Genomic DNA, 24,714 nt, shown 5'->3' on the forward strand with positions numbered 1-24,714 from the left:
ACCAGGGTTCAAGCAGGCCAAAGTAGAATTTTTCCTAGGGGGGCATTTCTCTGCAAATGGATATGCCTATCAAGGGACAAAAAACATTATATTCCCTGCATGTGTGTAGGCTTTATACAATTCTCTTCATGATCATGCAGGAAGTTGGAATGCAGACTAACATTAGGAACACTTAGTTTGACCTCTTCATTTGTTATGGTGGAAGATAGTGCTACACTAACAACAGCAAATTTGTACAGTGTTTACAGGCTATAATTATTATGTATTTTATCGACTACATCCATACACCCTCCATATTAATAACTACCATTATCATGGGGTCCAAGCAAACCGTGTGCTTGTCGTGCTTCTTCCTCCTTTCTTCCGTTTCTACTTCTTGTTCTCCTCCAAAACTGTATGGGCTCAAGATCACAAGTTGCATATGCAACGCATCAAATCTTGACCATGGATTTGAAATGGGTGAAGTGATTCATGCAGCAAAATGACAGCCATGCCACTACTTGCACTAAAAGCACATTTTTGTTTTGAGAGTATCTGGAGAGAGCCCATTGGAGTGGAGCAAAAACTCTTCAAAAACGTTTAAATCTACAGGACCTCTTTTTTTCTGCAACCAATTTCCGCATGCCTAAAACACAACAACCCACCAACTAACTCAATCTTGGCCATTAGGCATTCTTTCATGAAATGATTAGTTCAATCATCTAGAGACCATCCTGGCAAGAGATAGTTCAAGTGATATGACAGCCCATACCACATTTGGGTCCACGTGCCCATGGGAACCCAGGCTTGCGATGGCACTATAGGAAGCAACAGATCCCACATTGTTTGGTCAAGTCATGCAGTAGTTTTTGCAAAATACCCCATCTTATGGTGCCATTATTCCACTGAGCCAGTAAGATTAGTCAGTGTCAACATTTCTTCCACACATGTACCTAAGATGGCGTGCTTTTATTTGGCTACATTTGTTAAGATTTCCAATAATGATATGATTATTGCCCTCTGGAGCACATTGTGCTGTTTACTTACCACATGACGTGGGGTATTTATATGTTTAACTTTGCTTCACGAAAAAACATAGAGGAGATTTTTTTTATTGCTTTAATTGATAAGACAACTTCCAATATTAAAACATTGCTATAAAAACAATGATGACATTAGAATTATAATCTGACATTAATCTACAAATATCCCTACAGTAAAGCAAGTCTTTAAGAAGAAATCAATATTTGGTCCCATTTAAATTATTCTTGGTCTTATTATTTTTTTCAAAATAATACTGCTAGAATTCATTCTGATTATAAAGTTTCCAACCATTTTATAATCTAGGATTCCATGGAGCCTGACTTACGTCCATAACTTTCTTTAAATCTTTCCGTAAGGTAATACCCTGATTTTACAGGGGGATACTTGTTCAAGCCATCACAGCAAGTAATCAAGGCCTCATCATCAGGCTGCACAAAATAGGCCAAAGACTGGCGTGTGGTTGAATCTCCAGGAGAGGGTAGCAGCACTCGATGGATCTGACCAAGATAAAAACATACATTAAAAAATAAGGCGAATGGAACCGATGGAATGGAAAACGAAAACATTCACCTATAATGCCTGTGGAGAAACATCACAAGGAGGCTACGAGATCCTGCAAAGCTGAACTTACCGCAGAAATAAAAACATCACTGGTCCACCTCTGCATTAGATCAGCAACATTTAGTAAAACTGTCCCAGCGATAAATGGAGCTGAAATGTACTGTCCTGACCGTGACAAAACCTATAGGGTATAAACCATATAAAATTACAAAACCTATAGGGTATAAACAATATAAAATGCTGACAAGATTTCAAAACAAACATGACAACAGCAGCTCAGTGCAATGCTCTGCAATGTTCTGACGGCAACAAAATCAATTTACTCCACAAACAGGAACACAACAGCGATAATTCACTGTTATATTTCTAATAATTAATTCAATCATTTACAAAATACAAAACAATTTATCACACTGAATGTTAACAGCCCCAAAATGCACATGCACATCTGGAGGCTCAGAGCACAGAATGTGAGGAGCTTCTGACAAGAGTCTAATGGTTTTCAGTGTTGCTCATTCCTAATACACATACTTCCACTATTTCATGTGACTCATCATGTCACATGACAAGGCCCTGGACAACTCATGATTTCAGTGAGAACTGCGATAGATGGTTAATTGTCTTCTTCACTCTCCAGTTACCTGCAGTCCTCCCTCTGGGCTCTGGAAGACGAAAGTGATGCTGCCGTAATCGGAGTGCTCCCCACAGCGCAACTGGCCCTCCTTCACATGACCACTGTCCACCGGGGGATAGTACAGGGTCCGCAGAGTGGAGCCATTCTCATCAGCTGTGAGAGACAACACATACATATGACAAGGTGGGCTTTTTACTGTATATTATCCACTGTTAGCATTTACTTACAAAGGTCAAAGTTTAAAGGGCTCCATAAGCTTCGCCTCTGCAGTACAATTAACCTATGGAATTTGTGAGCAGTGGCTTTAAGAGTCATATTCAATGCGTATTTTCACGCCAGGGATCTAATAGTATTGATGTTTATTTTTGCTTTACCTGTCCAAATCAGGTAAAGGTCAACTGATCACACTAGTGACCAAACTGATAATGGTTACACAAGCAATATCTGGTGACGTCCTCAGTATTGATGATCATGGATGCAAATGTCTCTGACAGCTTGTCCACTCTAACTCTCAATCTTTTCAACAACAATGTGCTACTTACTTCCAATTTGTTTGTGTGCACTGACAAAGATATCCACATCTAGGCCTAAACTGAGACCCATCAGTCTGAGAACCCTGAGAGAAAGCTCTTTACACCGCATGAAGAAGGAAACTTGCTTATCTCTAAAACCAGGGACATCTTCAGATGGCCATTTCTGAAAAAAAGGACAGAAATCCAAAGAGATCCTTTTCAAACATACAGTATCAGATCATATTTGGTAACTTTTGTGTGGATATTATGTGTTACAATATGCGGGACAATTACTATATCAGGGTGTAGTGAGCTGGTGTTGAACGCTTCCTTTAGATCACCAGGTCTCGCTGGATTTAACCTGTATAAATAATTGTTGAAAAAAGTTGTACAAAAATTACATTCTTAATCACATAATTTCACCATATGTGCTTTGGTCAAATTTCTTGGTAGCATACCTCTCTCTTTCTAGGGAGACCCAACCATGATTGGGGTTATTGTTGTAACTGCCCCTGCTGAAAGGAAGTTTCTTCTCCTCAGGAAGGTAAAAGAATTCCTTAGAAATGTTCATCACCTCATCTACCTAGCAGAAAGAATAACGTCTTGAAGTCTGACCTAACACAGACTTCATCAATCAGTCAATTCAATCAATCATTAATTAATTAATTAGGAATACAGCGTTTGTTTGCACCTCCAAAAGCAGCCCCTGGCTGCAGCTTGCAGATCGGGGCTGGGCTCAATGTGGGGCGGAGCGCAACGTTGAGCTCAGCCCAAAATCTGCTTGTCATTACCCGTTGACCTCTGTGTCCATCTATTTACCCGGACTCGGAGTTCAATTTTTCTCAAGGAAGAATGCTTAACTCTTTAAAAGCGTATCCTCCTTGAACTTCCCCCTAGCGTTCTAGAATAGCCTATGTGCTACACCATCGGCGTTTCTTGGGTAGCCTAATCTAAGTAGGCCTAGCTACGCTTAGATCATTAGCCTACATCCAGTCTGCATAAACATAGGCCTATAGCAATAACATTATCAATGCATTTTATCTCTAGCCTATCGGTATTTTCTTTATAGAAGTTTAGTAGCCTGTGCGAGTCCCAAAGGGAACTGGCAACAATGAACCTCTTTAGCATCCCTATAACAGGCCTATATGGTCAACAAGGTCTGCTAAGAGTAGAGAACATAATATTGGCCTCTATTATAGACTATTGTTTATACATACATTTAATTGGGTTTGATCACGGCACAAAAATCATATAACTTCATAATCAGAAGTGTTAAGCGATAAAATCAGTTCATTTTGCCATAGGCAGATTATTACAACTGTTATTTTCATTTAATTGCATTTGCTATGACTATATAAATTGGCACTGGTGTTAACTTGAAACAGGGACTGAAGATATGAATGACGTGATTGAAGTCCACACTTGCTCAAATTTCACGAAGCAAACTTAAACAAACAGTTGCGATTTTGCACCTTTTTCTTATTATCTCTGGTCGTATTTAAGTAGACCATTCATATTTGGATGGCTGTAAGATTCTACATATAATTAGCCTACATGTGTCTATTTACGTTTCCCGTAGCTACACCATATCTTGAGAATAAAACACTGTTACATTTGTACCACTGTTACAATTGTACCAGTTCTCCCATACGCATACAGGCTATAGTAGGCCTAGCCTACTGTTAGCCTAACAGTCTAACCTCCGTGTTTTTTTCTCTTAAAGTTGAGGAAATGCTTTTATAGATTTTAAGCATTCTTCCTAGAGATTATTTTGAGAAATATAACTTGGACAGTAGGAAACAAGGTAGGCCCTACGGACATTGTCAGCGTGAGAAGACGTGCTGAAGGTGGGCTGAGCTCAACGTTGCGCTCCGCCCCACATTAAGTCCAGCCCCGATCTGCAAGCTGCAGCCAGGGGCTTCTCGTACCTGTTACCTCCCAAAAACGCCCTTAAACGCCCGCAAATACCCGTATGTTTGTGTGAAAGAATTGGCTCATATTGGTTTGCCCAGAGCTCTAGTGCTCTGGGTTTGCCATATCCACCACCAGGAGGCCGGAAGAAGCGTTTTGCAATCAGCCTTATTTTGTGCCATTAAAAGCGTAGCCTAATTCATGCAGCTAAATCAGAAATGATGTTGCGTTGTGAAGGAAAGAAGGTTGCGTTGAGAATGCGTTGTGAGGGAAAGAAGGTACATTTTCTTAGTTGGGTGATTTTGCATATAGTTTGAAAATCGCGGAATGGCGGAAAAACTACAGGGACTACAGATAGGCAGATCAGCCATGTGCTATCTAATCTTTGGTCGAGTCTGTGTTTACAACATGATCTTACATTGGCTAGCAGGTAGTTTATAAGAAGTTAAGTCTATCCAACATCTGTTTTGTTCTAACCTCTTGCTGCGTTATTCCAGTGTTCTTCAAATAAACAAAACCAACTTCTATGAACGCTGTCTTCAGGCTGGCACATAATTCCTGCAGGTTTTCGGCAGAGATGTTTGTTTCTCCTAGCATGTAGTCCTCAAAGTTTACAATGGGTATATTCATGATAAATTTGCAGTGTATTACTTGTAATCTATTGCGATTTCACAGTAACAATTACGCACAGCAAGGCTTTCCACAAGCTTACCGCTGCACAGATCTGACTGAACGTGATGCGTGCTGGACCTTTGTACAGTGCAAACTGTCAATAGAGTTCAACAGTCCCGCCCCTCCTCCGATTGTTTAGTCAAATCCATAGGATCTAAAACTCTTTATATCCACAACTTATTTTGAGACGTCTCATCATGAAAACAAGCAAGTTTGGCTGCCAGTGAGACGTCTCATCATGAAAACAAGCAAGTTTGGCTGCCAGTGCGTTGAGCAAATTTGTCTTTAAAACAAGCGAATGTCTGCCAGTGCGCTGAGCAATTTGTCTTGATAAGACTCCTTAAAATAAGTTAAACTCTTATTAAATTACGACTAGATCTTATGAAAGAGCGCTAGGTAAGTGTCTTTATACTAAAAACAATACAAAATATTTTTTTATATATCTTAATGACATGAAAAACTTATTTAGATTGTATTAGATAAGCAGTTTTTGCAGTGCTGCTTAAGTATAATGGTGGGTCTGTAATGTGTGACTCTAGAAACCACTTATTTTTTTGTAGAGGCATAATTATTTGTGGTCTTCTCAGTAATCATCCTTCTATGTACACCAAACCACCATGAGTGTTTGTTGCACACATTTGTTACACACCTATCTTCACTGAGGATATACCATGTCTAAAACTAACACACAACAATCACACAGACACCAGGTTGGTATTGCCATACACTGTTTCTCTTCTTACCTGACCAATTAACAGTTCTTCCTTTCAATTTTTTAATCTCCATCCTAAAGTATGTTTTTTCCAGGCCAGTGTTTTGCTTGATCTGCCCTCTCTTAAAGAACAGTCTTCAAGTATGTAGCTTTCTGTCTTTTTTTGTCATGTGGTTAAACAGTTTCATTATACAGACTCCATTGAGGATACGCTACCACAACTATCATTAAAGGAGAACTATGCAGGTTTTTTTTTTTTTACTTCATTTACCTTAACAGCTTCTGAGTCATTGGAATGGTTATATGACTTTTTCCAGGTTGAATGATGGCCGTCTCGCTTCCCCCTAGTGTCTGTGAGCGGAAAAACCAGCCTTGCAACTTTGGTCTTCAGTCAGTCTCAGTCAGAAAGTCTCACCAAAGGTCCTTGATTACTAACAGCGAAGAAATTGCCAAAACTGCATAGGATCCCTTTAATATTCCACTTCACTCAAACAATTATACATTTCCTTACCTGCTCTACTTCTCAGCCCAGATCCTTTTTGCTGGTAGTGATCCACTTATCTCACTATGAGGCAGAAAGATCCAGAAATATACACTAAAACTAAACAATGACTTAACATACTATTGGGAAACTGTTACATTCAAAATGTAGTTTATCGGTCTTTGTCACCGGACACATAGGTTGCTGAAACTTAAAATGAACTTCTCCCCCCAGGGAAAACTGATCATGGCCAACATGAATAGGATGGGGGATTGGGAAATTATTTATTGAATTACATTCATATTACAAATAAATATTTTGACTTAAGAGCACTGATGGCTGATATCTCTCCTGCAGAAGCTTCCAAACACAGTGAGCAAGAGCGGTACTCCTGGACTGAAGGTCCTGGCCCCCTCAACTGCTGCAGTCTCACCCTACTTCATTTTTTAACTGGGCCATGACGCCAGGTTTGATCGATTTGTGAAACCTGTAAGTGCTATGAAATCCTTCTGGAATCTTCCAGCCATCAGAAAAAAATGTTTCATTCCAATGTCTATGCGCAAGACTACTGGACCACAGGTCCTGCCTCACAAGAATCGAATGCCTGCTCCGAACTGGACACCGTCACATATCCTGAAGAAAGAAAAGGCTTATCAGCATCTACGTCAATTAATGGATATTTTCTCTATTATTTCTTTTCTGTGGCTACTCAAATCTAGTGCACATAGCACACTCTACACACCATGTAAAATTACTGCAATATAGTACTGTCAAATTTGGACTCATTTGGACATTTGATGACGTTTAACAAACACGCTCAACAGTTACCTGTCTCCACTCTGGACACCCATGGGAATGCAATAGTTCAGTTCCAGGCGAGCGATGTTCCCAAGGCGCAAGACGATACCTGCTCCATAGGACCAGCGGATACACTCAGCCAATTTCTTCAGGTGTGCCCGTGGGCCCTCACCTGGACAATGAGGAAATAAGTTATATTAGCCAAGCAAGACCACCGCAAGATCAGCCTGCGCACCACTGGCACGACAACTTTGTTCTTTTTTCTGCGTGCTAGCCTTGGTCCTTAGCCACTAACCCACCAGCTCTCCACATGCTGGGGGTTACTTCCTCTGCTTGCTACTCACCATAGTTTAGGTTACACAAATTCCCAGCATTCAGGAAGAAATGGGTCCTGAACAGGTCGCCAAAGCCTCCTCTGCCCGGGCGAAAAGGGAGTGGCGTGTACATGTGGACCCCTCCTGCCCAATACGCTTCTCCACCAAGATAGTCGCCTGTCCACCAAAAGGAGATGGATTGTATTGAAACATTTCACGAACTGCAGCATCCAGTCTTTTGATGCGTTACTGGCAAAATACACCTGCTATTCGTCTTGAGTGAGGGAGATATTTTACACTCACACCAGAGAATTAATCAGTATAATCTGTTCAGCAATTATGCTAGATATAATTTGATGAAGACATCTCGAAAAAGGTCTTTTAGAAGAGGCTTGTAATGCCACAAAGCATAGATATGATGCTCTCAGGTTTTCAGAAGACGATGCAGACAACACGTACCTTCACTCTGTGGCCCGATGCTGTACATACTGAAACCTCTTACACTTGTGGGGCCACCCAGATAGAATCTGTAGCAAGAAACAAAGAAACAATAATACATCTACAGAAATACAGACAACAGTGGATAATACACTTTCAAGGCATTGCAGTGATTATTTGTCTTTATTTTACACAACCTGTCAAAAACTTTTCTTTTCCTGATTCTTTTTAAATTGTAGAACAAAACTCAGAACTATCAATTAACAAACAGGGGGTTAAGTTATCAACAACAACAAAAAAAAAGAGTAAACAAAGCAAAAAATTGTATATTTTAGGCTCTTCAAAAGACTTTGATGAGTGATGACAGCATTTCATGATGACAGCATTTCACACTTGTGGCAATCTCTCAACACCCTGAAGACAGTGAATGATTTTCCAACAGTCCTGCACGAGTTCCCAAACATGTTGGGCACTTGTTGGCTGCTTTTTGTTTACCATGTTAATTGATTTGTATGTACACTGTTTTTCACTCTTTTTCAATAGTCAGAAAAAGAAAGACACATAAAAGAAAATGTTTTAAAACTTATGATCGTAGTGTAATTCTTGTTGCTGACAAAAATATATTCCAACTACTACCTAACTACTTGATAACTTGAATAGTTATGTTCATCCTACATTCCATGCAACAGAATTGTACCAGTGCCCAGAAACACAACAGCTGAGAGAGAGTGTGAGTGAGTGAGTGAGTGAGTGAGAGATAGATAGATAGATAGATAGATAGATAGATAGAAATTCAAGGTCCCTGTAGCTCAAGACATCACACACAACATACACTACAACATACACAGGATGATAAAAAAAACAAAAAACAAATCCACATTACTAATAAGAGCAGTAAAATAAAAGATACTAAATCAAGGATCCACATGATTTTACTAAGGATGTATAAGCACGAGGCACTTGCAGTGACAGGGCAGGGACTGACCCTGTGTTTCAGTATGCAGTGGTAAGGTGCTCTATGAGGTGCATGTCATGGTGGTAGTGATACACACTAGTTAAAGTACTAACCTGTCAGCAATGCTGGTGGGCTTCTCTCCAATAGGCAGGAGCATACCACCCCAGAAGGAGGTAGACAGGATCTAGAAAAGATAAGACAATATGGCTCCAGAAAGCTTTCCCCTACATCAACAGCAATTCTCCAGCTGAATCATGCCAACTGAGGTAGCATTCTGATGACATGAGGAGACCATTTCAATACTCTTTTTACGATTTACTTTTCAGAAACATCTCCCTGATTAATAGTGTTTTCTGTGCTACTCACCGAATCGAAGGGGAGACGTCTGTTGAGCTGGATTTCAAAGTCCTCCTTAAGGTAGCTCACATCTCCACCTGTGTACCCAGCCAGCTCCTAGAGTTCACATGACACACAAAATCACATGACCTGTAAGCATCATCGTGCTAAGTAACCCTTTGGGGGCCCATTGACAAATGGCTTCATTTAAATGAGAAATCAATGAGGCCTATTAAGTGAGGTGTGTGTAAGTGCACCTCACATAGACGAAACTAACCTGATTAATTTTGAGTAAGGCACCCTTTCTTGGAAGAATAGAGGAGTTTCGTGTGTCAATGACCATGGCATGCTGTAAAAAAGAAATCCACAGAATGAACCAATTGCTGATATCACACACACACACACACACACACACACATAGGTCTTGTCTATTTATTGTTCTTTAAAGTCATATACAATCTAGACTAAACACAAAAAAATGTAGCCCTGAAAAGGTTGTACCGAGAGGGAGGATTTTAGCGAGTGGCCACTCTCTTCACGGACAGCAAAGGAGGCAGTGCGAGCCAGACAGCCCAGTTCTCTCCACACTCCCTCCCACTTCAGAGTGTGATTGGTCCACCAGATGGGAAACTAGGGAGGAGATGGGTACAAGACACACACAGAAGGAAGAGCATTTCATCAATTGTACAAACCATGGCACACATCAAGTGTTTATGTTTAATTAAAAAGTTTAATTATCAACAACTTATTTTTTCATTTTACCAACTACTTATTTTTAGATTGGTAAATCACTACGTGTTAACATGTTTCACAATCGCTCTAACCCTGCCCGCCTAGTATCTCCGTTTATTTTCATTTCACTGAGATACTGCTCTGGTATCTGACAACACACTAGCGCTTCCCTCGGCCACCACCCAGGTGCCAGGCCAATCAGCAACGTGAGGGGATGAAGATAGTTTCGAAATCGAAAGTAGGCCTGTGGTAGGCCTAAATACATTGTTTCCTGACTGACGACATGGTTTATTATCAGTTTGTAGCGAGTTTAGGCGAAATAGGAAGGAACGGTAGGATCCTGATCAATGTGACTGAAATCATTGGTCCAGCCTAACCAAAGTTAACACAAAGTCTATGCCCGTTACGATGCTAGAGTTGGAAACATTTCACAATGATGAGAGGTCAGGCTCTTCACAAAGTGCAAGTAGAGAGTCTGGAAACCTGGCTACTTTGTTTGCAAACAACACAGAAAACCTAACATACCTTAAGGTTTGAGCAAACACCACAAAGATTTTATAGAGAAAGCTCTTCTTTGACAAGTTACCCTGCCATCATGCTAGATTTGCCATTACATTGGATAGATTGTGTAATTAACCTTAGAAAATCATAATGACTTTACAGTGTTTAACCTGTCACTTAACATCAATATTTCCTTAAATAATCAAAGGGTTGTTGGATCATGGCTGAATAATCATATAATCATAGTTAATGACAGGCAACAACTTGAAGTATTTTCAGGCAAAACATTTTCAGAATGGCTCATCACTATGTGGGACATGTACAGTGACAGATGCCAAATACAACAGGCCAAAAGCAATTTTTTGAAAGAAAATGCAAACAGAATGTAACAAAATGAGCTGGATTACTTACACTGACTTCTGTAGAGATCCCTCTATCAGTCTCTCTGAGTGAACTCCACGGGAACTGGCCAGTGACTTTATATGCATTGATGGAGAAACTGAAACACAGACACTGTCAGTAGAACTCACAAGCTGAACACGCAACACAGTACACCACTGGGGAAAACAGAGCCCTTTTGATGAATCTAATTAGTTTGGGTGAACCCAGACGAACCGGTTAGCAAATCTGAATTTGCTCTGCATGTTAGTCTGTAAAAGAGCCCATTGACGTTCCGTTTCTGAATCACCAAAAACCCAAGAGTGTGTATTTTGAAATTGAGTAAACAACTGCATTTAAAACCTTTGTTTACAGAAAGATATGTTTGCTGCACTTCTGGAAGTAGTAAAACTGCAAGTTCGAAAACGGGTGTCAATGGGCTTCTGTCCAGACAGACCTGCAGAACAAGTTCAAATTTGCCAAAAGACTCATCTGGGCTCACCTAGGCTAAAATCGAATACAATTTAAAAGACAAATTAAGTTTTTAAGCCTCATTTCACTTTCTCTGAAACCAGACATACTTGCGCTCAAAGTGTCCTGGCTGGGGCTTAAAGAACGACAGGCCGTAAGACGTCTCTTTTGTACCATAAGAGAACTGGAAGGTGACTTTTTCTGCCCGCCCAAAAATATTTGGAAGTTTAAGACCGAGTACCTGAGATCAGAAAAAAAACCATAAAATATGAGAATGTACTATAAACTTCAAGTGATTGAAAAACAATTTATTTTACTAACAAGCACAACCCTTGAAGTACAAGAGCGAAGCAAAGAAAATTAAGAATTGATGAATGCCGTATGACGTCCCTTACCATGCTTCCTTCATTGTTTCCGACCATGGTGTTGTAGCTGCCAGTCATCCGCCTCAGCTCCTTCACTTCAAACGTCACATCCAGCCCATTCGGCAATGCATCAACACCTGCAGAGATACTGTTGTAAAACAAGTGTTCCCCACAGAAAACATTTCTGTCCTTGTCTCCTCACCGACTTCTTACCCTGAGATGTGTCGATAACAACTTCAACCTTTCTGAATATTCCCAGTCGCAGAAGTTTCTGTCTGGCTTCATGGGACTTCTTCATGACCTGTAAGCATCATCATGCTAAGTAACCCATTGAGGGCCCATTGACAAACTGTTTTGGTATAATTATGCACATGAGATACTCACATCAATCAAGTTCCTAGCCTTAAAGACATCTGCGATTTCATATGTGAGAAGGTCTTCCTTAGTGCGACCAAGACCATCTACATGCACCCTTTGGACAACAATCTAAAAATAAAATACGTTAGAAACTAGTGCACAAGAAAAAATACATTTACCTAAATATCATTTGTTTCATATTAAAAACAAACATACATCTTTGTTTTCGAGAACTTCTTGTTTGGCTTCTTGCTCAGGCTCTGGCAAATCAATGTCATCTGCCTGGACACCGAGTTCAGGACCATGCATCGGCATAGGGTCCAGAGCCTACACGAAGAATACAGCAAAGGTTTAAGATCAGGAGGATTGTCAATTTTATTACAACAATTATTTCAACAGCAAGTGAGACAGTCTTTCTGACAAGAATTATCTTCTTCCACGTAGGCCTAGGAAGCCTTCTACGCACCTTAGCTAATGTTTTGACACAGGTGAGCAAGCTTTACATTAGTGTCACTGCAACGTAGAATAGCCATGTACAGAGCATGACTACCTTCTGAAAAATGCCGCCAAGAGAATTCAGTTGATTCACAGATATCCCCATCTTCCTACATACGTCGTGATTTAGGGCATTGTCTAAATGCGGTTAATGTTAAACATTAATTGTGAAATTGTATCCTTTGATTCATTCATTTTTTCGGAAGATACCCGGTTCGGCCTAATATTAGCTGAATACTGACTGAGCAGAGCTAAGCTAGCTGCACATGCTGTCATCAGAGGTCATGTAGTGGTCATTTCTTCACATCATTCTCATAGTCTTACCCGTGCGTGGACAGTCCCCATGTTAATAGTTCTCGATGCAAAAGTCCTTTAACGAAAGTCAATAAAAAGTTGGAGGTCCAGTTGACACGATATGGAAAGTCAAGCCCCACTTACAAAGGCCGCCATGACAGTCGGTGGACCCGCCCTTCTAACGACTGATTGGCTATATGGCTTGGACGCAGTGGTAACCTAATCTCTAAAATTAAATGGATACGTTAGACCGGCACATCCGGGAACTTGACTCGTGACAAACGTTCCCGCCCCTTTCGGGGGGAAAACAAACAACCCCTCTCATTAACTCCAACGCAAATTAGGGTCAATAAACGTAATTCGTACAGAAATCGCAGGAGTAAATAATAACAAAAAATACCACAAATCAATATGATCACTCAATACATAACCACTTTGCCGGTCGTTGACCGTGAAAGATATCTACAAAAGCTTAATTCAATTAATATAAAAACATGTCCCTTCAGTCTCCCGAGTAGGCTACGAAGTGGTGCAACAACCCCACTCAGTGACCAGAAGTGTCATACGGTCTTCTCTTCTTATGGCTTGTAGCCATAATTTTCTTCTGTCAGGATTTTTTTTGTTGACATGGTAGGCAAAAAAAAAAAAAAAGAAACTCAGGGAGGGGTTCTTAGCTGTGTGGTTGGTACATGTCTACCGGTTCACTCTGGCTTGTTCTGAGGGAATGTTTTCCCCTCAAAAGGGGCATGGCGCAAACAACCTGCTCTGTGTGACGCGGGTCCGGTTGTAAGTATAGGCCTGAGCAACATAAGACTATACAATAGGCCTATATTTTCTGGTAATGAATGAGCTGTGTAATTTTCAGGTGAATATTTATTAAAAAAAAATTCAATAAAAAATATATAACTAGAAACTATATAAATGCCATTACACACTGCAACAAATCACAGGAGCCAATATTCAAGCTGTTTATTAAGGCACTGTGATCTTAAAAACAGCTTTGGAAAAATCATCAAAGTACAAAAGTAGTACAAAACTAAATCTTATAACTCCCAAGAACTAGTCTTTCTAATCAAACCACAGACATAATTCATAAACTCTATTCATCTCTAAATGGTTATTTGACTTCATCCCAGGAAAGTGCTAAGAAATTCATTGTAAGATATCTTCCCCGACATGTCCTTGTCAAAGAAAGAAGTGACATGGAAGAACTCTTCCTCTGTTAGGTTAACACTGTAATGCCTTAGAACCTGTAGAAATGACATGACATGAAAGGGAAAAAATGACCAAAATGGCATAAAATTGACCAAACTGCATGTTAAGTCAATGCACTGCACAGCTACTTCTCGCAATGAAAACTGAAAAACAAAGATTACTTTTCTGAAGTCTTGGAGAGAAATCTTTCTACTGCGGTCTTTGTCAAAAGACACAAAGGACTGCCTTATGGATCTCCAAAATTGTTTAACAGGGCCATATATCCTAAGCATGGCCTCTGCACACTGAGTGGTCAGCGGTCCAGAATTCAACTGGCAACACAAGAACAGGAACAAGAATATTAGGTAATCTACTGTAAACATCTACACAGAAACTACATATTACACAGACAGGGCTTTTATCACTACAAGTGTCATTACATCACATATCTATGAGATACACATTTACAAACTATGTTTTCCATCTTACTGGCATCTTTGGAAGTTGGAGTTTATTCCTGCTAAGCAAACTGGTGGCCAGAGGTCTATGTGGGAGGACAAAGTGACGCAGGAAGTCCGAGTAACGAATGCATCCATTACTCTTAAGGTCATATTTTGCCATCAACTGCTCAAATTCCAGTGGAGTCATCTGGATACGGAGATCCTCCATGATACCTTAGACACAAATAAAACCACATTCACCACCATGCAGTGCAATTCAATGCGAAGCACACATTTGGCTGTTTTGACCACTGGGCCTTAAATAACTGGACTGATGCCTGAATTGGCACGCCTGGGCGGTGATTGGGCAAAATGTAAATCCTAAGCAGAAATCCACTATTATGACAGAGACGGCTTATTTTGTAGCGAGAGAGAGGAATTTTACCGTAGCATCACAGATGTTTAAATTTCAGATTTTTATTTGAATGTGCCAACATAAGGGACTAACGTTTCGACGTTCTGCCACGTCTTCATCAGAGTCTACTAAAGATGTGGCAGAACGTGGAAACGTTAGTCCCTTATGTTGGCATATTAAAATAAAAATGAAGTTTAAACATCTGTGTTGCTCCGGTAAAACTCTCTCTCTCGCTACAATTAGTCCTCTCCCATTGACGCACCAGCTAGTTAATTACAGAAGCGCGGAGGAACTACTGCTTATTTTGTCCATGATATGTCTTGTAAACCATAGCAGACATCAGATCATATACAGACATGTTAACAAGGTTAACCCCTTGATTTTCACAAGAGGTGGATTTTAAAACGAATATGAATCTACTAGCAAATCTTCACTCAATTGTTTGCTGCTACCATGTTTTCCCCCTCATGAGGGCGGTAACTTTAACTATCTATATCCACTATTCCACCACACCTAAAAAGGTTCCAGTTTCAATCTCCCCACGTCTATCAGGGTCCACCTCCCTGCACCTCCTCTGGATAATCTTCCAGCAGCTATGAATCTGGCATCTAACCCTCCTGTTCACAGTCTCTCCATTTAGTGAAGATGCCGTCTTCGCCCCCGCTGAATGTGGCCGCTTATGCTGTTTAGGGACCTCCGTTGCCTATGGCGAGACAAGTGAAGATGCATGGTCATAGACTCTTCAGAAATCTTGAGGCATTCTTTAACTACTGATGCTACCAACAGGATTTAGGTTGCACTTTAAAGCCATATCATAGTTCATACATTCTATGAGGAGCAAAAAATTATTTTTAAGGTGCTTTGTGAAGAATTAGATAACTGTTTACCTTGTTAGATCTGATGGAGCAGGAGGCAGTTTTAGGACGTTTGAGGATGCTTGCTTTAGAGTCAGGTGATAAAGGTGCTGGCGATGTGGATCCTTGCCCCTCTTGAGGAACATGATCATCACGCTCTTTCCCACTGAACTTAGTCAGAAACTCATGGAAGTCCAGGTTACCATAAGCGTTGACTGGCAAAATGTTCCACAAATTCTCAAACTGAATGGATTGAAACATAATTAAACAAAAGCTTCCGAAGCACTTCTCTAGCATTTACCTGCCATGTTAAGTCTAAGGTGCCAGGGTGAATATAGGAGAGTATACCTGCTCACTGGTGAGCCTCATGACATGTCGATCACAGATCTGCTTGAAGTCTTGTTTGGAGATCGTGTTAATGTGAGCATAATCAAGGGCCACCATCTCTTTGGTGATCACATAGAGACGGGTCGACACTACGTCTTTAACTCGTTCCAGGATCTCATTGATGGACAGTGGACGGGCTTGACTGGGGAAGTGAACCTTCTCTAATTTTTCCAGCCATTCTTCTGCTGTCTACTCAGTGACACACACACACACACACACACACACCAATATAGATTTAAGTGTGAATAAATTCATGTTAAACATTATTGTCTCAAATCTATTATAATGCAGGTTAATTATGACTTGTCTACAATGTTACTTATTTTCTTCTTTCTCTTCTCTTCACCTCTTCCCTGTTGAACTGAAACGTCTCAAGAAACTGTCTCCAGTTCACCATGCTATTTCCCTCCTCTCTGACCTTCAGCTTCATCAGTAAGTGGTTAAATTGCCGATCAGACAGCCTAAAGCAGAAGTGGTCCAAGACTCGTCGAAACTCCAGTGGTGAAACAACTCCACGTCCCGTCTTATCAAACGCTGAAAAGGCCTGTGACACACTTATGGTATTACGTAAAGGTATTTATGTAGCTGAAATCATTTATCACTCATTAAAGCATTTATCATCACAAACTGAGTACAGCACAGTGTTCTAAGTTGTCATAATGTGAAGGTATCATACCTTATGAAGATGATCAGGGGCAGCAGTTACAACCTCTCTGATTCTTTGCACGGCTCTGTCTGGACTTAGATCTTCAACACTCTGGGGAGACTGGACTGAATGTCTGATAAAGGGAAAGTCAGCCAAAAGACTTTAATCAAGACCTGTGACAAAATTATTCGGGAAGTCCTGGTACAACACTGTCTTACTATCTTGATATCGAAGTTGACAAAGAAGACAATTATACTTAAATTATACTTAAATTCATAGTGAACAGTAAGTGTCATTTAATAGCACATTATTATTTTTGTATTATTATTATTATTATTATTATTTTTTTAATTATTGTTTTTTTTATTACACACTTGCACATGGACTGTACACACACTGCACTTTTTATTCTCTCTTGCTATTTATTAAAATATTTCTTGATCTTTCTTTCTTCACACTTGCACAGAAAAAGCTGAACACCAAACGAAATGTCACTACATGCTTTATGTTAGTATTGCTATGTATGTGTATGTGACAAATAAACCTCCTTGTATCCTTATAACAATCTTTGATTGTATTGTAGCATTACATTGCATTTCTTGATCAAAATAAATATGCTAATTATTTGAAAGCATGTTTTATTTGTCATCCTATGGTAATACAAACTGTGAATCTCAGACAAATTATATAGGGTTGTGCACAGACATAGGAACTTTTACATAATATAATGAATAATGTTATAGGCTATTATATCTGGCCTTGGCTGACCTGAGGTCCTGTGAGATCACATCCCTGCAGGGTGGGGATGCCTCTCTGTCCACGTGTTGCTCCAGTTGAGTATCCAGCTCTCCTTCTGTAATTGGAGGTTCTAACAAATGGTCCTGTCCCTCAGGCACGATGTGTAGCATCTCAAAGAACTCTGTCTGGGTCAGGTAGCCCTTCCCTCCTTTATCATATCTGTTCAAAGACGTTTGGAGAGATCAAATGTTACTAACTTTATTACATTTCACAATATTCAATAACGTCTCTTTGGATGTTAATACTGTATAATTTAGTACTGTATCAATTTAGTAAAATATCTCATCTACCTCATCCACAGTTTCTCAAAGTCTCTGGGCGTGATTGGTAAAGAGTACTTGAAGAGATGACGTCTTAAACCTATTTTATGGATAATGGCTTCACCATCTTCATTAAAGTGGCAGAGATCCTACAAAAAACAAAAGTGAGGCATGTCTACTTATTCTTTGTTCAGATGTCCAATGCTGTTCTGAATCCTTTAAATATTTCTGCACTGGTCTAGACAAGCGACACAAACCTTTGAAATCTCATGCCAGCGATGACGTATGTCTGCTACCAGATGAGCATGAACTTGTTCACATGCTAAATCAAGCAACCAATCAGGTCTAGATGGATGTCCCACACTGTCACAAGGTTCTCCACTCCCAGATCTGGCCAACAAATGTACACAACTGGTAGCACAACTGGTAGCACAACTCTATACTAATAGAAATGTGGTATTTTTCAGAAGATGTACAAATCATTTTTCAATGAAATCTAAACAAAAACATATTCTAATGTCTGTGGTTATTTAAGTATGTTTCAGATGTACTGTAGGTTACAGTACTTGAAGAATAACTCTGTGGAAACCTTATATGTAAATGAACTGTAAATGTCAATCTAAACATACTGTATTCTGTGATATTTTTTATAATGTGCAGGGCACTTCACATGGGCCTGCCATGATTCTGCTACTGCTGACTGATCATGGTGTGTCTAGCTGTGGAATCCTCACTTTTTGATTGATAAAATGGCTGCTTCCTCCTTGCTATTGCGATGGACTATGTCGAAGAACTCTGCATAGTTCAGTGTTGCACCATTTTGAAATCCCATGAGGTCTAAAAGCCGTTGGTACTCCTTCTCCTTGATGACAAATTGGAGACTGTCAAACAGTGGCCTGAAATCCCTCCAGCTGACCAGACCATCGCGGTTTTTATCCATCACACGGAAAGCAGAGAGGGCATCCTGGGAACAGGAACATGGAATTGAAGTTTCATTACTTCCCATCTCTGGACTGGACCAAGATACTTGTGCACACTGATATGGAAACTTTACACAACTGCCTTGCCACTCGCAACCACAAATCAACGGTATGATGATATTTGACTAAGGACTGCCAGAGTAAGACTATAGCAATATTTCACTGAAAGCTACCCCATGAAAATCTTTAATTTTCTTCTTGAGCTGCTGCAGACATTCTTCCGCTGAAATGAGGCTGGATGGCATCCCTTCCAAATTTTCCCTTTCTATCTTGTGATTTCTCTCCTTGGCTGTGCTTTCTGCAAAAACAGGTCAACCTGGTTAGACATGTTGCACATGGGCTACATCAATAGTCGTCACAGTTGTATCACAAAACAGTCTGCTGCAACCCTAAAAAAAGAGGAAAGGATTTGATTTACAAATGGACTAAATTGACTAAACTTGATGCTCCCGTTGTGGGGAATACATACAGTATGTTTCAAGTAAATGAAAGTCGAGACTGAAATTAAATGTCACCGTTTCTTTGAGAATATGGGTATTCTGCTGCTTTGGTGCTACACTGCAAAGCACACCCAAGCTGTCCAGTGCCAGAGCCTATATAGAGATCTCTATACAATATCTCTATATACGGCTCTGTCCAGTGCTGCACAGGCCTGCCCCCTACTGGACAATGTTATCTCAGAACATGTTAATGGAAATTTCAAGCATAGACTTACTTTCAAATTTGCCAACTAAGTCAAAGTGTGATATTTGTCCGTTGTGAAACCCAAGAGCTTGAGTGAGAGTTTGAAATTGTGGTTTGTCCAGCATAATCCTGCAGTCATCTAGAATCTATCAACATCACATACAGGATGAGCATACATTGGTTAGAGTCTACTGTGGTATCTCATTTTGTTCTTGATAAAGTCTGTGTTTGTGCTCACCTTACTAAAATCTGCAAGAGTGAGGGTTGCTTTTGGGCCTCCTCCTGACATCTTCAGACAGTCCTGCAGGCTTACTCCACGACCATCCAGGCCATTTTTGAGTTTCTTAAGGACAACATCCTGTAATGCCTGTCCCTTGAGTTTCTTGAGGTGAGCATGATAAGCACTTCCAGTCCTGCAATAAATTTGACCATGTTTTAAAATGTATCATACAACCATTTCATTCTGCCAGTTTAGTGCTTTCTAAAACTGATAGTTCCAGTCCTTGATTGTGATTGGCATCACATTCTACTCCGCTTGCGCGTCGTGCCTAACAACGCCCCTTAGCTGTTGTAGAATCAGTGTAACCTACAGCCTCTCGGGGCTTATTGCTTAAATCTACCACAGCTGCATCAAAATGTTTTTTCCTCTATGAATCGACATCATTTTACCTCTGGAAAAGGCTCAGGGAGCCATGAGTACTTCTGTCTTCAGCACTGATATTCTGAATGCCTAAGCCCTTCAGGAACCGCTTATAATTGATCCCTCCAGAGTCTTTGAAGTTTACACACAGCCTGAGGAGGGAAAGTTCAAGTTCAAGTTCAAGTTACTTTATTTGTACCCAAAGGTAGATTTTGTTTGCAGTATAGAGTCCTCATACACACACACACATGGGGAACAAAAGAGGCACATATCACACATCATTCAACTTAAGACAGTGGGAGTTAAAAGTGGCAAAAAAAATATAGGCAACATGTGTGGAAATGGACTTTAAAAACTACACAGTGCAGCCATCTGGAAAAAGACAAAGTCTCACTTTTCAAAATGACTGTCAGATACAGGCAATCCATATTGCTGAACAACCCTTTTGAGTTCCACAGAATTGACAGTTCCATTTTGGGTATGGTCAAGTTGGTCAAGAAGATTCAGGACTGCATCCAGCTGTTCTGACAGTCTGTCCCTCAAAATGGTCTCCACCTATGTCAGTCAGCATACATTTAGTCTGTATGACACCCATTTAATTAAATTAGTTTTTAATTAGTTCAATTAGTAATTAGTCTTATAATTTGTCATATCTTACCGTGTTCCATGTATGAATGGAAACGGAGGACACTGGGCTCTGATCAGTTAGACTCCTCCCTCTCAAATAATTCCTTTGCTTGTGCATTTCCTGCAGACCAAACACTGCTTGTCGCTGCACTGCTGTCTACATAGAAACATATCTGTGAGCAGTTTGTTTTAAATTGTCAGGAAGAGAACAGGTGCCATCATCGTATTGTCACTATTGTTTTTTTTCTAACCCGTTAAATGAATACCATTGGTCTTGATTTTGTATGATTCTGACAAAGCTCGATGAATTGGCCGTAATTGATAACTCCAGAACATTCAGGATCTAGAAGATCAACAAGGCCTTTGAATTGCTCATCTGTCAGACGAAAGGTGAGGCCTTCAACCACTCTCCGCAGCTCACCCCATGGAAGGACTCCAGTTTTATTCTGGAGAGAGAGAAAAAAATGCATATTTATTATATAAAACTAAAAACATGTAGGTCAGTACATATGCATATGGCTGTGAAATCATGGATATACTTTAATACCTCATCAAAGATCTGAAAGCCCCGTTTAAGTAGAGTGTGAACCTGCTGAACTTGATGCTGGAGCTTTGGCAAGATTCCCTCAACACCGGGCATTATGGGCGCAGTCCACTTCCTGAAAGAAACAGGGCATTAAAAGTAAAGGGCATTTTAGGCCGATGCTCTTCTATACTAAGATGAGGGTGATGAGACAACCTGTTGCCCACCTTTCTGACAAGGGCTGCTGCCTATCTTGGAATAAGGCTAGAAACTGGCTCCAGGATATGGGCTCTGTAGCTTTCACTCCAAGCCTGAGTCACACATGGAGGCATATCAATTTCAGTTGCAAGTATGCCAATATGCAATAAAATCAAATCCCTATTTAAAATGTGTTCATGTCATTATACCTGTTTAAAAGCCCACTGAAAATTCGCTCATTCATAGGAAAAATGAAACTACTGAGGACTGATTTGAGATCCTCTGGAGAAATCAAACCACTTCCAGTGATATCAAATGCATGAAGAGCCTTCTGAACAAGATTGTAGTTCATGCTCATCTGTGTCAAGAATACACATAAAATTACTGTAAACACAACTCTAAACACTACTTATTACATCAATATTTATGTTAATTCTGACATTAAAGAACAGTATCCTACTTTTTTCAGAAATTTTGTCTGGATTTCATCAAAGTTATCTCCATTCCTATCTGTGTCAGCCCAAGCCATTTTTATACTTCGGTTTGTTCTTCTCATTTGATCACAGATATCCCAGTTCAAAGCTGAAAAAACATATCCTTTATCATAAGTTCCAAAAGACTTTTAGATTCACAACCTTAACAAAATATTGACTGTAACCTAATTAAGCACTACTGCAAACAACGCATCTGGTTTACCAGACATAGAACAACAGTATCCTACCTTGCTGAACACACTCTGGTGTTTTCTTGTGATAATTTTCACAGTCAATACCAAGTCTTTCAAGAAATTCCTTGTAGAATACCGTCTCTGTATTGCTAGTTCTATAGTGAGACCAAAGTCTGTTCGGGAGAAAGTACATATTTGAGAGGCATCACAGAAAGTATCTGAGATCTGAGACTTCTAAATCAAGCACAGAAATTAAAGCAGAGCAAATCAAAAGAGACAAATGGATCACATAAATATGGAATTATACAGTATCTAGGTAATAAAAAATAGGCTTTAATATTGTAAACTCATTATTTGTTTTACAATAAACTTTAAGTAACACAGTGCCCATGGTGAGGCCATCCATCATGAGTGCAAACACTGCCCCGTAAACAATAGCACACAACCACATTTATAACCTCTGTTTGGGTGTCCATGGAAACTTAAACACAATTACCTTAGTTTAGTGCAAAATACTGCCTATCACAGAGTAAAACAATATCCGATATTTTGATGAAATGTCTAGGTTTTTTTTTTCATGATATGCAATTTGTTGTTCCACCTACTGCGTGCAGTATGTGTGACACGCTGCCAACATAGTTTATTACCAGACCTACCTCTGAAAATCCTGGTCACTGAGAGGAAAGCAGTACGCCTCCAAGACTCTTCTGAACTCATGCTGCTGAATCTGCCCATCAAGATTGAAGTCAAATAGGCGGAAAGCTCGTGTAACATTCTTCAAGTTGCTTCCAATCTGTTAAAAATGTCAAATTATGAATTATGAATTGAAAGTCATACATAGTCCTATGTTTTGATTAAAAACTAAATTGTTAGCCTCAAACATTGTGCTATGTTTGTGCTGTTTGGAAGGATGTACCTTATCTTTTAGGTTGCACTGTAGTTCCCCCAAGGTCTGGTTTTGTTGATTCTCACAAATGTTGGGGATTCTGTAAGAACATGCAAAACACTGGATTGAGTGGTCTTTATAATACGAGAAGGCATAATGGTCAGGATCCTTAATCTGCAGTACCTCTGCTTAGCTGATGAAATCTTGCAGTATTTTCTGAGGAATTCCATATAGGCTACACTGCCATTTGCTCTCTTTGGAACCTAAAGTAAGGACAAGAAATCACAATGTATAAACGTGAACAGTGTCTAATATGAGTATAATAGGAAGGAATCATGCTTCAAACCTTGGTTAGCAGCACTTCAAACTGGGCCTGAGTGAGGGTGATAAGAAAATGCTCAATGACACGCCTGAATTCCCCTTTGGTGATGGTGTAGTTTCCTTCCGTGTCAAATGCTTGAAAGGCTGCCTTTAAGTCCTCTTTCTTGTCCTCGACCTTCTGAACAAACATTCTCTCAATGTCTGTCAGTGTTAGGTCTTCATCTGCAACAGACTGGACTGAAGTAGCTGGGGACAAGAAACATTCTTTAATCAAACGTTTTGCATTTGGACCAATGGCTCAAGCCTGTAACAATGTTGGCTTCTATTTGTCCTGAAATCTTAAGTGACGGCTAAAGATAGCCTAGCCTACTAATTTAATTAGGTACAGTTATTCTATAATTATTGTAGCCTACTGCCTTTCAGTAGCCTAGTTTTCCCCCACTGTGTTAGATGAAATTTAAAGAATGGCTTCTCACCAGAGTCAGATCTGAGATCACTGGCTCTGGAATCCCTACTCTGGGACAGGCAGCACTGGGAGCTCCGGATCCTAGGGGCCATCAACATTCCCCTCGAGATAGGCCTCAACTCCGAAAGATCAGCGTTCAGGGTGCCCACATACATGATTGTCAATTACCTAAGTCTGAGCAGACACACAAGAAAGCAACCATTAGATTTACCTGAATAATATGCATGATCATTAGGGTAGCCTACTGTAATGTTCATTAGAATGAATCTAACGATAGGCGTAACGTTAACCCTCGTCATCCCCTATCGTAGCTTCTAGGCCTAGAACTAGTCATATATTTCGATAAACATTTTACTCAAACAGATAATGATAGCTTAGAAACTGATAGCATCTATCACTAGTTCACCGATTAACATTTAGTTGAGTAGGCCTCCTGTTAACTGTATCAAACAAGTGAAGCTTCTTCACTTTTGTCGCCGGACATCATTCCTCCATTTCTCAGCATGTGAAACGTGTTATCCTCCAAAGATCCCTGCAATTCTCTGACTTAAAATTCTTCCCATTCAACAAATGAGCAAGCATTGCATAATTGAGACAAAAATGATCGTGTGTTACGCCAGTTACCTATTCATCATACTAGAAATAGCACGGTTGCGGTAGTTTTAGCGAATGGTTTGTCCTGGATGGTGCTAAACACATTGTAACTTGAAAGGACGCTTAATGGTTGCCATGGAGACAAGCTAGAGTAGTCCCGCCCAAAGATTCTAGAGCGCTCGTCTAAGTCACCT

At 40.0% G+C, this 24,714-nt stretch overlaps 4 protein-coding genes across 8 annotated transcripts in view; all 4 read right to left on the reverse strand.

Annotated features, from left to right (window-relative positions):
- The window catches only part of cacna2d4b (calcium channel, voltage-dependent, alpha 2/delta subunit 4b), a 44,111-nt gene extending 43,411 nt beyond the window's left edge, over positions 1-700 (reverse strand). For all 4 annotated transcript variants that reach the window (XM_048257468.1, XM_048257466.1, XM_048257467.1 and 1 more), the window contains exon 1: positions 308-700. The gene's annotated coding sequence lies outside the window, so the exon portion shown is untranslated. The remainder of the gene's footprint in view (positions 1-307) is intronic.
- Positions 701-1,071: 371 nt separating this feature from the next.
- Positions 1,072-5,369, reverse strand: si:dkey-10o6.2 (uncharacterized protein LOC100124608 homolog). The gene is made up of 7 exons (XM_048257570.1): positions 5,119-5,369; positions 3,189-3,313; positions 3,025-3,091; positions 2,761-2,914; positions 2,226-2,371; positions 1,655-1,765; positions 1,072-1,520 (listed from the first exon to the last, which is right to left on the reverse strand). The coding sequence occupies exons 1-7, from the start codon at positions 5,269-5,271 to the stop codon at positions 1,323-1,325; spliced, it is 954 nt and encodes a 317-aa protein (XP_048113527.1). The 5' UTR covers positions 5,272-5,369; the 3' UTR covers positions 1,072-1,322.
- A 1,402-nt stretch (positions 5,370-6,771) lies between these two features.
- LOC125303357 (sorting and assembly machinery component 50 homolog A) lies at positions 6,772-13,144 on the reverse strand. The gene is made up of 15 exons (XM_048257071.1): positions 12,971-13,144; positions 12,368-12,478; positions 12,179-12,280; positions 12,008-12,095; positions 11,825-11,931; positions 11,540-11,670; positions 10,992-11,079; positions 9,849-9,977; positions 9,625-9,696; positions 9,378-9,464; positions 9,125-9,195; positions 8,078-8,145; positions 7,649-7,795; positions 7,335-7,476; positions 6,772-7,139 (listed from the first exon to the last, which is right to left on the reverse strand). Exons 1-15 carry the CDS (start codon positions 12,989-12,991, stop codon positions 7,094-7,096), a joined length of 1,410 nt encoding a protein of 469 aa, XP_048113028.1. The 5' UTR covers positions 12,992-13,144; the 3' UTR covers positions 6,772-7,093.
- A 747-nt stretch (positions 13,145-13,891) lies between these two features.
- On the reverse strand, positions 13,892-24,643 carry efcab6 (EF-hand calcium binding domain 6). 2 transcript variants are annotated; one of them, XM_048257375.1, is made up of 30 exons: positions 24,551-24,643; positions 23,937-24,100; positions 23,486-23,706; positions 23,323-23,402; positions 23,170-23,239; positions 22,910-23,046; positions 22,308-22,426; positions 22,047-22,168; positions 21,796-21,944; positions 21,616-21,699; positions 21,413-21,524; positions 21,132-21,311; positions 20,897-21,022; positions 20,633-20,793; positions 20,268-20,390; positions 19,837-20,011; positions 19,630-19,744; positions 19,088-19,212; positions 18,669-18,898; positions 18,192-18,324; positions 17,965-18,083; positions 17,645-17,833; positions 16,907-17,009; positions 16,577-16,774; positions 16,192-16,419; positions 15,877-16,086; positions 15,503-15,692; positions 14,624-14,808; positions 14,317-14,466; positions 13,892-14,190 (listed from the first exon to the last, which is right to left on the reverse strand). In XM_048257375.1, exons 2-30 carry the CDS (start codon positions 24,079-24,081, stop codon positions 14,068-14,070), a joined length of 4,302 nt encoding a protein of 1,433 aa, XP_048113332.1. In that variant the 5' UTR covers positions 24,082-24,100; positions 24,551-24,643; the 3' UTR covers positions 13,892-14,067. The 2 variants fall into 2 exon arrangements, with proteins under 2 accessions (XP_048113332.1, XP_048113333.1); XM_048257376.1 differs by lacking the exon at positions 24,551-24,643 and adding an exon at positions 24,395-24,541.
- Positions 24,644-24,714: the final 71 nt, after the last annotated feature.

This window comes from Alosa alosa, chromosome 11 (assembly GCF_017589495.1).
Source record: "Alosa alosa isolate M-15738 ecotype Scorff River chromosome 11, AALO_Geno_1.1, whole genome shotgun sequence".
NCBI classification, from domain to species: domain Eukaryota; kingdom Metazoa; phylum Chordata; class Actinopteri; order Clupeiformes; family Clupeidae; genus Alosa; species Alosa alosa.